This window comes from Sus scrofa, chromosome 1 (genome assembly GCF_000003025.6).
Source record: "Sus scrofa isolate TJ Tabasco breed Duroc chromosome 1, Sscrofa11.1, whole genome shotgun sequence".
Classification (NCBI taxonomy): Eukaryota; Metazoa; Chordata; class Mammalia; order Artiodactyla; family Suidae; genus Sus; species Sus scrofa.
In genome coordinates, this window is record NC_010443.5 from 181,713,797 (window position 1) to 181,727,557 (window position 13,761).

Below are 13,761 nucleotides of genomic sequence, written 5' to 3' on the forward strand. Positions count from 1 at the left end.
CAGGTCCCAACATTCTCCATGAGGCACCATGAGGATAAATTTTCCTATTTCTTAAAACTGCAACATCCTAAAACTTCAAACAAAGGCTGACTTACATTGGTTTTATTTATTGAAATCAGCACATGCTGACAATAGCAAGACCCCTCACCTCCTGCCAAAAAAAAAGTCTGAGATTTTTTTTTTTTTTTTTTTTTGCCACATTTGCATCTTGTGCAAGTTCCTGGGCTAGGGATCGAACACACACCACTGCTGCAGCAACACCGGATCCTTAACCTGCTGTATCACAAGGGACCTTCCAAAAGTCTGAGAATCTTAACTGCTGAAACCAATGGCCAGTGGTTGAGATGAGCCATCTTCAGAGATAGGAAGTTTTCCTGAGTAAAAGGAAGATAAAGGGTATGGATGTGATCAAGGCTCAACTGAAAATAAAACAAGTCATCATATCCAAGATCATATCCAAAAAATGGTTTTAAAATATGTGAAGAGGGAACAACGTGGGATGGGAGGATGAAGCCCAGAGAACAGGAGTACCAGGCGATGTGAATCGCATCAATTCCACACAGCTCGTCACAGAGACACACTGGGTCCTAGAAGCTGGAGATATAGAGCTGTGAATTTGACATCGATCAGCTGGGGACAGAAGTGGCTCCTCACCCAGCCACCCAGAACCTAGGTGAAATCTCTTCCAGGGTGATCAGTGTGATTCTTGCTATGACCATACTGTCACAGAGCCACCCTCCTGTGACTAAGGACTGTTCCCAGTGCTGGACACTTAGCACAGACATTCTGTTCTCGGGAGAGGACCCTTACGCCATAATTAGCAATGTAATTGCTTACACAGCTTATCCTCAGTCTCAGGGGAGTTGTGTCCACATAAATTAGCTCTCTGAAGCCCAAAACACCCTGACTGCTCAAAACAGCCCAATTTAATGCCACCCAGAGAGGCTTTTCCCAGATGAGCGGCTGGCCTGCCGGGTCACCTTCCTTTCACCAACAAAGGCAGGGAAGTGGTTACATATTCAACTGCAAGGTTAGAAACAAGTGGTTAGCAGTTAACCCCAAATAAACCAAATAAAAATAATCACAACAACAAATACCTCATCTCTAATCTAATCGATATGGGTTCTATGTTGTCATATTTAATTATCTCTGAGGTTGGCCCACTAACTCTTCAGGAGGAAAACTCAAAAGCCCAGTTGGATAAAACTGGTGCCCATCCAGTTCCTTGGCCCTGGAAGATTCTAGAAAACCAAAGCTGTAAAAATTAACATCTAGCCGAATGCAGGAAATTAAAGCTATTCATCATACATATGCTAAAAGCACTTCTCCTGGTAACAGGAACCCCAGGCAACTGCAGGAAGCAGGAACTCTCAAGACACAGGGCCTATTTCTAGAATCGAAGGATCAGTTGCTTGTGATAACTTTTGAACTAAGAGAAAGAGGACTCCCCAGAAGTACTGTATTACGTTGTTCTTAAAGCCTGTGGCCTGGGAATTCTGACCAGATCTAAGGAGTAGCCATCTTCGCAGCAGATGCCAAAGTCAGTAACTAAATCAACAGCCAACAGGGAGAAAGTCTCTGAAGAGACAAAGCATCCAAGTCATCAACCTCTGCCCCCAAGAACTGGAGAAATTAGGGCTCCCCAAAGCGCAGGCCCCAACACCTCCTTGGAGGAGCCTGCACCACGACAGAAAACTGGAGTGCCGCCAGCCAGCCACTCTCAAGCTGAATGCAGAGCAGGCAACAACCCTGCCTCAGGAGGGCCACCCTGAGGACTCGGGCGGAGGCGGGGAGTGGAGCTTTCGTATAAAGGAGAACTGTTCCCAATTTCACAGGATGGCAGGTGTCAGGAGAAAGTGCAGAAATGTTCAACTCCCTGGTCAGGGAGGAGCTTCCTGTTCTGCCACTGGGGGCAAGAGGCTGCCATTTATGCTTAACCATCACTGTTGGGGCTGGTAGAATACTGAGGTCAAGGCAGCAGTGTTCAAGTTACAGTAAACCCTTTGACCAGTCAGATAACAAGATGGCTTAATCCCAGTGTAATTCTCCATTCTATCCTCTACTAAGCTGCTAAAAACCTATTTGGAAAATGTGATAAAAATCCTCTATTTTGAGTTCATCCTTTGGTGCTTCAACGTTTCTTTACCTGCCTTAATTCTGAGCCCACAGTCAAACCCAGCTGAAATCCCTTCCAAACAAATCCCACGCTTGGACTCCAGCCCCACCCCCCTTGCCTCCCACCTGCCTGGTTTTCTTTCAAACCACCCAGTGAAATTTCCTGACGCAAATTCACCTCAACCCTGCTCCAGACCCCAGCAAAGGCTCCGGCCCACGAGTTCTCACCCCAACTTACCGGGTCAAAGACCCCACTGGCTGTGCCCCTGTGATCCTCTGGGGCGTGCAGTGAGCTGCTCTCAGGGACCTCTAAGTATAATCAGCTTCTTCCCCCCACGCCTTATATTCTGCTCCTCCCGTGGCTGCGCCAACATTACTATACCTCACCCAGCATCCACATTCTTCAGACAGAAACCATGAGAGAGGAGTGTAAGTACCTCTCCTCAAGGCCCTCCTTTGGGTAATGGGCCACCTGTCACCCTACTTGCTCCTCCCTGGAAAGGTCCCAGCTTAAAACAATCTGCTTTTCCACCTGCAGAGTCACCAAGATCTGCAGGGACAAACATGCCTGAGAAATATCCAGCTCATACCAATCCAGGGGTTGAAATCCATTCCTACTAAGGGGAGCTGGAAAAGATTTAATTCTACTTGCATAAAAGTAATTCCTGCTAGTGACTCAGACTAGATGGAGAACCAAAGCCAAGTGCAGCCTCCCCAGGGAACCTGTTTTTTTAACAAACTGGCTGGAGAAAAACCCTACCCACCCTTTTATTCCTAGTCTGATGGAGTGAAAACAAATGTGTGCTGCAAGAATGCACACTTTGCCTCTATTTTTCCCTTTTCTCTCTATCTGTATGGTTACTGGGACCCTTGCACACTGGGACATGCCTTTAAAAATGCAGGCACACAAATACACACACATTTATACACTTATCCTGCAAGTCCCCTTTATGACTTGCCCAGCCTGATTTAAGCACAGCATAGGCTTCTAAGAAAATGACTACTCATTCTCTATTCCCACATAGTCTGGAAGCTTGGATGGCAACCACTGGGTTACTGATAATGGGAGGCAGCCTCTCCGATGGTCCCCAAGATCCCTTCCTCCTGGTACGTGGGGTCTTAGGTAATCTCCTTCCTTGAGGAACTTGCTTCTAACCAGGACACTAAAGTAATATGGAGGGGATGTCACTTTTGTGATACCTGTCAATCTTCCAGCAGACCTGCTGCTGGCTTTGATGAAGTAAGCTACCTTGTAGGACAGGTCCAAAAGCTGAAGGTCACTTCCAGGCAACAGCCAGTAGGGACCCAAGGTTCTCGGTCCAAGAGTCCTCAGGAACTGAATCCTACCAATAATCTTGTGAGGTTCCTTCCCCAGCTGGGCCTTTAGATGAGGCCCCAGGACTGGCAGACCCCTGACCACAGCCTTGTGAGGATCCTAAAGCAGAGAAGTGAGCTAAGCCACATAGATAATACTAATGTGTACTGTTTTAAGAGGCTATGTTTTGGGACTGTTAGTTATGCTGTAGTAGGTTAATAATACACTGGGGGAGCAATGGAGGGGCCTGGCCTGTTTTTGAGCTTGTGGATTCCAGAGGGATTTCCAAAAGTAGGGAGCCAGAGATAAAACAGGGACACTTGGAGTTCCTGTCGTGGCTCAGTGGTTAACGAATCCGACTAGGAACCATGGGGTTGCAGGTTCAATCCCTGGCCTTGCTCAGTGGGTTAAGGATCCGGTATTGCCGTGAGCTGTGGTGTAGGTTGCAGACGTGGCTCAGATCCCGTGTTGCTGTGGCTCTGGTGTAGGCTGGCGGCTACGACTCCGATTCAACCCCTAGCCTGGGAACCTCCATATGCCGTGAAAGCAGCCCAAGAAATGACAAAAAAAAAAAAAAAAAAAAAAAAAAAAAAAGGGACACTTGAAAATGGCAGAAATCAGCAAAAGGACAGCAAAAACAAAGAACGACAAGCCTATATTCCTAAATTCCCAGCATGGAAAAGTAGCTAATTTCAGGGTCCTAATATGACCTCAAAAGGTAACTCAAGCCGTACAGGACCAAAAACGGTTAAAAGAAGAAAGACAGAATGATTCTAGAAGGGACTAGGCCAAGAAGCATCTCACCTACATTAACATTCTGATTTTAACACTTACCACATCTAAGCTACAATTGATTTCAACTTCTTTGTTTTAAACCAAAGACCTAAGGGATGAAATAATTTCTGAATGCCACCTCTGCTGAGCTGAGCAGCCAGATATTTAAATAGGAAATTCTACTGACAAGTTTTTTTCTCCGTGCGTTCTCATTTCTGAGAGCCATTAGTGTGTTAAATCATGCTGAACGATGAGTTCCGCAAGGGTGGAAAAAGCAGTATTCCCACTGGGGGCGGGGGGGGACGCTTAGCAGGAACCTGAGGAGTCTGTGCGCCTCACCCAGACCCCCAGGCCTAGGGGGACCTCTGTCTGCAAAGAGCATCGACCAAGTGGGATGGAGCTTTCTGGCTGGTCCAGTGGGACAAGCATTGGTGAATTAGAAATCTACCTCATTTGAATTTGAGAAACACTCGAGCTCTGTCTAGTACTGGGGGTATTTTTTGGGGGCGGGCGGGACACTCAGGGTTGAACCGAGTTATAGCTCTGGGTCATTTCAATGTAAACAGTGTTTTCAAGAAAATCACACAGCAGAGCTTCTGTAAGCACAAGTGGAAACATTGACTAAAGAGCCAGATTCAGACAATCCTAAAAAGCCCCCACATCTGGAAAGGAGCAGAGGGCTGTGCTGCCCTAACAGGTCTGTTCTGTCTGTAACTATGGCTGAAGGCTGGGGGTCCACTCGGCCTGTCCTGCTGAAACCAGAGGGGAAAGGAAGGGGTAGAGGAAGAGAATCAAACATCCAGCAAGGAAGGAACGAGTGGCCGGGCTGTTGGATCTGTTACAAGGCAGTTTTTAGAAAATCAGCTCAGTGGGCCCAGGTGTACAGGGCAGATGCAAGCAGCAATTTGAGGAGAGAGGGAAAGCCTGAGTTTTAGGTGTTTTTAGTTTTTGTTGTTGTTGTTTGTTTGTTTTTTGTCTTTTCAGGGCCACATATGGAGGTTCCCAGGCCAGGGGTCCAATCAGAGTTGTAGCTGCCCTATGCCACAGCCATAGCAACACCAGATCCGAGCCCCATCTGTAACATACACCAGAGCTTATGGCAATGCTGAATCTTCAACCCACTGAGCAAGGCCAGGGATCACAAACCCGCGACCTCATGGTTCCTAGTCGGATTGTTTCCACTGTGCCATGATGGGAACTCCCTGAGTTTTAGGTTTACATTCCTCAAACCGATCCTTTTCCCACCATCCTCTGATTCTCAGTGTCTCGTTTTACCATAACTGGTGTGTATGACAGACAACATTCAATGGAGTTCCAGTTCAATCACGTGTCACTGGGTGCATTCTGAAGACTGTGGATGATGTAGATTTACCAACTGTTCTCTCTATCAGTACTGATATACAGTAACAGAATGTTCTCTACAGTCATAGTGATCCCCCTTCATGAGCACTTAAGACTGTTACGACTAGTTTTTCAGTAACAGCCTCACACATTTCTAAGTTAAATTTGAACAGTTAGTCCTGTATTCTGGTTTAGTGATTTTATAAAATGCAAATGAAATCTTAAAGGTAGTTAGATTTCTGGGAGAAAGGTTATGATTACTGAGGTATGCATCAATACCTTTTTATATCTGTGGATTTCTTTCTTTCTTCTGTCTCTCTCTTTCCCTCTCCCCTTGCAGAGAGAGAGGAAATAAATTACCAAGATAGAATTGCATGTATGTTTAGAGATGGCTGTACATACCACTTCAAGGAGGGGAATAGCAACTGAAAATCAGGCACAACTGGAAGAGATGAGTTAAGCTGTTAACCAAGTAGACTGGAAGTTGGAGACTTCCTCCCAGGATAACATGTAACTTTATCCATGTCCCTCCTGCCCACACTAAGCTCCAGGGACAGAAGGCTATGAGCTGACATGCCATGTCCGTCAAGGACAATCATACATGCTCAACAATCTGGTCCAAGGGCAGTCACCCTTGGCCCCTCTTTCTGACCCAAGACACCTCTCTCTTTGTCTATTGGCAGTTCCCAGGTCTGTGTGAGTCAAAGGAAGGGGAGAGGTTTCTGAGAGGCCCTGGCTATGTGGGGATGTGTATCCAAAGCGACTTTCAGCGTGGCTGAGCCACTCACAGGTACTCACCCGCGCACTGGTGCCCGTCACCGGCATAACCAGGCAGGCAGGCGCAGCTGAACGAGCGGCCTCCGTGGTGAATGCAGCGGGCCTGGCTGGTAGGAGCACAGTTATGACTGCCATCCTCACAGGGGTTGGGAGGTGGGGCGATCACTAAAAAGAGAAGAAGGTGAGGAGGCCTCAGAGTCTAGGCCTGTGAATGGGTGGGCCCTGCTCTTCACGGTGTGATCTGCACACTGACATCATGGGTTGCGGGGCGGCGGTGGGGGGAGATACACAGAATGCAGGTTTTCAGGCCCCAGACCTGGGCCAGTGAATCCGAATTGGAATTTTAACAAGACCCCTAGATGGTTTGTAAGCATATTAAAATTTGTGAGGTGCTGATCTTGGCTTGTGGTTACAACACTAGGATCCAGTGTTATCATGACTGTTGCATAGGCTGGCAGCTGCAGCTCTGATTTGACCCCTAGCCTGGGAACTACCATATGCTGCAGATGCAGCCCTAAAAAGACAAAAAGAAAATACTTGCTCTACCCCTTACTTGTGCGAGTTACCTTTAAGTATCCTTCATAAAAACCTGTTTATGAAAATATACTTAGTAGCATCCTAAAGAAAAATATCTATTTAGATAAAAACAACACAACAACCACACACACACACACATACACAAAACAAACAAAACCAAGAACCCACTAAACAGGGTTAAACTGAGCCATAGATTTTGGTTATTTTGATCTCAATTGTCTATTTTCTAGAAAACCATACAACGGAGCTTCTGTACAGAAGAGGAAAGAGTAACAGGTCAAAGAATAAGGTTCAGTGTGACTCTGGCCACCAAGAGCGTGGTGTGGACACTCACAGACACAGGTGTGCCGGTCGTCTACAAACTCGTAACCACTCCGGCACTGACACCTGTAGCTTCCTGGCAAGTTGACACACACAGAGTTGGGGCCACAGCGATGGAAGCCAGTCGCACATTCATTTACATCTAAGAAAGAATAAGAACAGAAAGGGCCACTTAAATCAAGGGTCCCACAAGTGGAGGGTCTGGCAACTCCATGTTCTCTCACCTCTAAGAGGTTTCAGTGGGACTAGCCGTTGTAGACTAAACAGGAGTCAAAGTGCAGGCTGTCTAAGCACCAGATGTAGATGCATGTTGCAGGTCGTCATCAAAATAAACATTTATTTCAAGCCGTTCAAGTCTGGGCCCCAGGGAGACAGTTTTTGAACAAATATGCTGAGAATTTTTTAAACATTTAAAACATTCTGAATATTTAGAAGAAAAATACAGCAAAACCATTTTTCTTTTAAAATATAAAGAAATTTCCACTACTGCTTCTTAGGATGCAAGAGGTGAAAGAAACAAGTGAATGTCTGAAATCTGAAGGTAGCCAGAAAAAGGTACTTTTTAAAATAAATGTAAAAAATACTTGAGACAGCCTTAAAATCACAACATTTAAAAATGGGAGAAAAAAGAATGTATACATACATGTGTAACTGGGTCACTATGCTGTACAGTAGAAAAAAAAATTGTATTGGGGAAATAATGATTAAAAAAATAATAAAGCAAAAAAAGAGAACACAAACTGGAGTTCCCATTGTGGCTAAGCAGTTAATGAAACTGACTAGCATCCATGAGGACATGGGTTCGATCCTTGGCCTTGCTCAGTGGTTTAAGGATCTGGCTTTGCCATGAGCTGTGGTGTAGGTCGCAGACGTGACTCAGACCCCAAGTTGCTGTGGGTCTGGCGTAGGCTGGCAGCTACAGCTCCGATTGGACCCCTAGCCTGGAACCTCCATATGCAGTGGGTGTGGCCCTAAAGACAAAAAGACCAAAAAAAAAGCAAACCATCCAGGCATTGCCATAGACAAAGGTTTTCAGAGCCCTAGCCCCAAATACTCGCACCTCCAAACTATCCTCTTAAACCTAAGAAGAATAGACTTAGTTCCTAAATAATTGTGTTTAGATGAGCAGCTGCTAAACGCCTCGATCCATGGAGATGACAAAGCAGACAGACACTTGTCTTCTACAGACCTAATGCAGAGGGCTCTACAAAAGAACAGGAGAGCGTATGGCTCTTACCCACGCAGCGCCGGCCGTCTCCCTGGTACCCGGATGCACACTCACAGGTGTAGTCTACACCTGTTGCTGGATGACACTGAGCTGTGGTGGCACACGTGTGGCTCCCATCATAGCATGGATTCACTGGGGCGGGCTCTGAGTCCCCTGCATGGGAAGAGAGGAAATAAAAAATCAAAAGCACCATCTGGCTGTCATAAAGAGAATGGCACTGACGGAAGAAGGGCGAGTTCTGGGAACTGGCGGTACACTTGGTTTGGAGACCACCTGGTGACCTTACTAAAGGATTAACATCCAAAGTGAGGGTGGATTATCTGTGTTGCAGTTTGAAAGTCCCAAACAGCTTCCCGTTGCCTACTCTATAGACAACTGATCTTTTCTTGTTTATGGTAGGTCTATGTCCAAGAAATAAAAATATCCAACATGGTGGCATCCTCTTATTTAAAAGTTCTTTTGTCATTTTGTTCTTTTATGATTCTCAGGATAATTCTGTGAGGCAGGCTGTCCTTCCTTTTATTGGTAATTTCCACTGATAAGGAAAATAAGTGAGAGGAACTGGAAAAATTGCCCAAGCTCACAAAGCCAGAAAGCAGTACAGCAAGGACTCACATTCAAAACTGCTGCCTCTAAATTGGGCAGTCTCTTACTAAGTGCTCCCTGATTTTGACTATGGGTCAAAACTCAATTAATGAGAAAATCTTGCCTTTTTAAGATGTTTGAAGCCAAATCAATAGGAATGACTTTTGCAGTGTTTGTTCTTTAGGATAAACCCTGCCATGGCTCCAGCCATCCACTAGGTAGTGGTGACATCTGAAATCTTCTCTAAAGAACTTTACTCCTAGATAGAGTGTAATAGTAATGCATATTAAGCACTTATTCTAATCCCTTTACATGTATTATGCCATTAAATCTTCATGGCTTTACTTGTATGGAAGGTATTACCATCATCTTCATTTCACTGCAGCAGAGAGAAGCCACATTACCTGCCCAAGGTCACACAGTCAGAAGAGGTGGATGGGTCAAAAGAGCTGGGCAGTCTGGCTCTAGAGCCCATCCATGCTTTCCACTATTGTGTTACATCCACCACCACAGGAGCTCCATGAAGTCATTAATCTATGCCCAGAACATGGAGAAGGTGGCATTGGAGAGAATCCCAGTTGCCCAGACTGGATGAATCTATGAACTCTGGGCACTTTGTTTTACTTCTGATTCCACGGGTGTAAAATGAGAGTAAAAACAATGCCACTAGCACTGCTGAAGAAAATTAAGAAAACCCAGTGCCATGCATGTGAAAGGCGATTCCCCCACAGGCAAGCCAACCCAGGCCCCACTGACTGCATTCCTTCCTCCTCAGCGGGGCAGAGGTTTTAGCTTCATCTCTCTCCCTTGAATTCATTCCGATCTTAGATCCAAGAGATTCCAGGAGCCCCACCCAAAACTCCCAGGCTCTCATCAAGCCACCCTGCTCTAACAGGGCTCCTTCTAAGTTATGATCATGTAATTTCTGGGCTGGGGTCTCTGTCTTGACAGCCAGCTTGGTACACAAGTCCTACCTTGCTGTCCATGGTTCTCTCCTGCCCCAGAAACCAGCAGCCAGGCATCCACAGTCAGACATCCACAGTCGGACCTTGGCAGTTCCACTGGCTTTAACTTCCTCGTTCCACCTCCCCCCCGGACTCCCTCTCCTCTCACTCTGGCTCATTAACATCTCCCACCCCCCACCTCATGTGGGTGGGCCTCCCCCAGTAGCTTTTGGTCCAGACTCAAGTGCTTGCTACTGCCACCTGCCTCATAAGTAGACTTCCTTAGGATGCCTGGCCACTGCCCAGAGCCACTGCCCTGCCCACGTTAGGACCCTTCCAGGTTCCTCTGAGTCTGCTGTGAATGGGGTACCCTGGCTGAGTGCCTGATGGGACACCTTTGCTTTCTGGTAAACTCCTATCACTTTATAAGAAACACCATGTGTGGTGCTGCAGCGGAATATTCTCATACTGATTCCCTGCATCAGGATGTGGAAATAAGGAAGGCTGTGGGTTTATCCACAGTTCACCTCAGTGATGCTGGCTGGAATAACAGAACCTTTGCCAGAAAATAGGACCAGTGGTGGCTCTGGCCTGTTTAAACATGATGAACTTAAAGTGCCTCAGCACAGGCCTCGCTCCTCAAACCACTCAGCCATCCTTGCATCCTTGGACATTTCCCATCCCTCCCCCCCTAGATCTCTTGCCAGGAGGGTTGTGGTTGGGGGGTTAACTTAATGGAATCAGCCAAGGTCCTAAGTCAGTCCCTGGCGTGTCCTGCAGTTAAGAACAACAGGGTCATGTCCTCACCAAGGCCCGGGGAGACAGGAACCTGATCATCCTCCATTATTATCTTCCACACGTAGGACGAAGATTTTGTACCAAATGCCAGATCTTCCCAGCCAAAGGGAGAAGTGAGCCTTGAATGCTTTCAGTTTATAAACACAAATGCCTCGCCTTTTTGTTCAGTACTTTCCAGCATCAAAAGTTCACCGTGACACATTCCAGCAGAGACTAGTGAGTGTACATAATGTCAGGAGCTTACCAAACCCGTGAAGTGTTGAAAGGAAAAAAAAAAAAACAGCACAAAAGTAAGCCTGCAAACTTGGACAGGATACAAGCTTACCTGAAATTGAGGAGAAAATGTGCATAATCACCTCATACTGATTTAAAAGAGACTTCACTGAAAACATGGCCACTTAATTTGCAGAGCCCAGTACAAAACAAAAAAAATGTGGAACTCACTGTTCAAAAATGATTGTTTCAAGTCGGTGACAGGAGAGCTTTAAATCAAGTGTCAGCCCTTCAGAGCCTACAGTCCTGTGCTCAGAATCTGGTTTCCAAAAACACTATTTTAAAAATCCATTTCTAAAAGTGTTTGGCTCTTCATTCTCTATGCCTCGTTAGCTTTTCTCCTATTATGGTAAGTAAAGAGCTGTATCCTTCTTAAGACATTTTCTGTCTCATCCCCTTGAACAGCTTGACTCTCTGACAGAGGATCTGGAACTAATTTACTCATTTAATCAAGAGGGGAAGAGTGGTTTTCCTTAAAGGAACAGTCCGTTCAGCTTCAGTGCATGGCGCTCTGCCCAAGCTCCCCTCAACTGGTGAGTTGAGCCTTGAAGTGGGTGCAGGAGCAGGGGAGCATTCCTGCAGCTGTCCTGCGACCCCACCAACACCAGCCAGCCCGCACTGGAAGCTCACACCCTTGGGGAAGGCGAGGGACTGGTGGCTGGGGAGGGGCAGGGGCTCAGGCCCTGACTGCTCCTTGGGAAGGCTGCCTCCTAAACTGGGCAGCCAAACTGGGAGCTCCCAGGTGAGGGGGGCAGCTGTGTTCTCTCACATGCATTCCAAGCAGATAATTGCCCCTCTCAAGAAGGGAAAGGCTCTGAGATACTGCTACGTACTGAGAGGGGAAAGAAAAGTGGTTGTATTTCTGCTTTTGTTATTTTCTTTTTTTCAGCTGCACTTAAAGTTTATTTTTCAACAGATATTCAAAATATTTAAGCCATAATCCTATCACAGCTGCAGATAGATGGTCAATTAACAAGTTATAGGCTTACATTCATTCTCACCAAAATGTCTCCATCATTACCGTCTTTATTTTGAGAGTATTTTTCATGCTGATGATTAAGAGCATACAAGTTCACATACATTTCACTTACCAAAGTAGTTTTCAAAGAAGTTTCTAGGCCCAAAATATAACAGATGTTAACTGATGTTAAATTCTAAAAGTATCCTTTCTATAACGAAACTCTTGCAACTAATAGAACACTGACTTATTCCAGAAATTTTAATCTACTCATGAAAAACAATTTCTTTTGTCGGTGTTTTTGTTATTTTCTTCCCCACTTTTCTCCTATGCAGGGAGAATGAACAGTACTGCTGTTTTACATACGGATGAGTGAGCAGGGGTGAAACACAAAGGGGAAATACCCCATTCCTTCTTTTAAAACTGGTCCACATCATGAGGCAGTCCCAAGGCCCGTGGAGTCCACGTGGAGCAGCAGGGTCATTAGGGGGTAAGAGCGGGCTCTAGAGCTGGTGTTGGGTTTGAGTTCCAGCTCAACACCTACTGGCTGTGACCAGGCAAATTGCTTCATGTTTACACCTCAGTCTCTAATAACGTGGGTAGTCATCTTCTATCGGATACAGGTTGTTGTGAAGATTTAATGAGTTAATTCACGCAAGGTACTTAGAACAGTGCTTGGTACCAAGTAGACTGTCCTTTGCTGCTGCTATTATCATCATCATTGTCATTAATTATTTGTCCAGGCTGTAAGGGAAAATCACTATTCTAAATACAAATTAGCAACTTGGTACCTCCCAGTTTGCTGGCTTTCTAACCCTTTGCTATCCCTTTTGGTATGTCTCTAGGAAAAGTACACCCAGAGGTCTATCTTTTCGTTAAATGATTCCAGAATCTGAAAGGGACTCTGGCCTGGGTGGTTCTCCCACTAGTTAATTACTCCTTTTACAGATGGAATGCCTACACCCAGCAAAGGGCTGAACTGGACATTCAAAGGTGAAGGTCGCTTTCCCCACCTGTTTTTGTTTAAATTTCTCTTGAGAAATAGGCAAGGACAATCTCCTCCCTCCGTTTGACATGCATGTTTCTGTTAAGTTTTCATACTATTAATTCACTACCTTACAAGCCCATCTTCATACTATGCCTGTGCCCAACCAAGTTTCCTAAAACCAAACCAACCAACCAACCAACCACAGTAGCAAACTCGGGGTTTCCATTCAAGTCACTTCTACATCCCAGAGCAGAGCCCCGTCCTCTGACCTTCATCTCATGTTATCTTATTGCTGAAGTGACACTTGCACAGGGAGCCCGAGGAGGCTGAAGGAGCCCTTGGCTCCAGGGATAAAGCGCAGAATCTCCAGCCAGTTATGGAATCTCCTCTCAGGGTGTGGTTCTGGGCTCAGCATGATCAATACAGAGCTGAACCAGGGAAACACACTTTCTGCTCATGTGCCTCTTGCCTTCTAGGGGAAAACTGCCTGTTGGTTTTCAATATCAAAATGCCCCCTTGATCTGACAAGGTCATTCCCCATCTGTAGAATTCCTTGATTTCCCAGGCTCATCCTCTGGCTTGCCCAGAACATTTTAAAAAATTTAATATACTTTATATGTAACATACTTTTTTGGCCATGCCTGTGACATGCAGAAGTTCCTGGGCCAGGGATCGAACCCACAGCACAGCAGCAACCCAAGCCACAGGAGTAACAATGCCAGATCTTTAACCCACTGAGCCACCAGGGAACTCTGGATATACTTTATTTTTTTACAACAGCTTTAGGTTTACCAAAAAACTAGGCAG

The 13,761-nt window shown here is 45.8% G+C and overlaps 1 protein-coding gene across 3 annotated transcripts in view; it reads right to left on the reverse strand.

The window, feature by feature from the left end:
* Positions 1-13,761, reverse strand: part of NID2 (nidogen 2) — a 73,987-nt gene that overhangs the window by 14,699 nt on the left and 45,527 nt on the right. For 2 of the 3 annotated variants that reach the window (XM_021101914.1, XM_021101921.1), the window contains exons 9-11: positions 8,418-8,561; positions 7,194-7,322; positions 6,344-6,487 (exon numbers count right to left, since the gene is read on the reverse strand). In XM_021101914.1, the coding sequence (XP_020957573.1) occupies positions 6,344-6,487; positions 7,194-7,322; positions 8,418-8,561 (417 nt within the window). The remainder of the gene's footprint in view (positions 1-6,343; positions 6,488-7,193; positions 7,323-8,417; positions 8,562-13,761) is intronic. The other variant, XM_021101930.1, reaches the window with a different exon arrangement.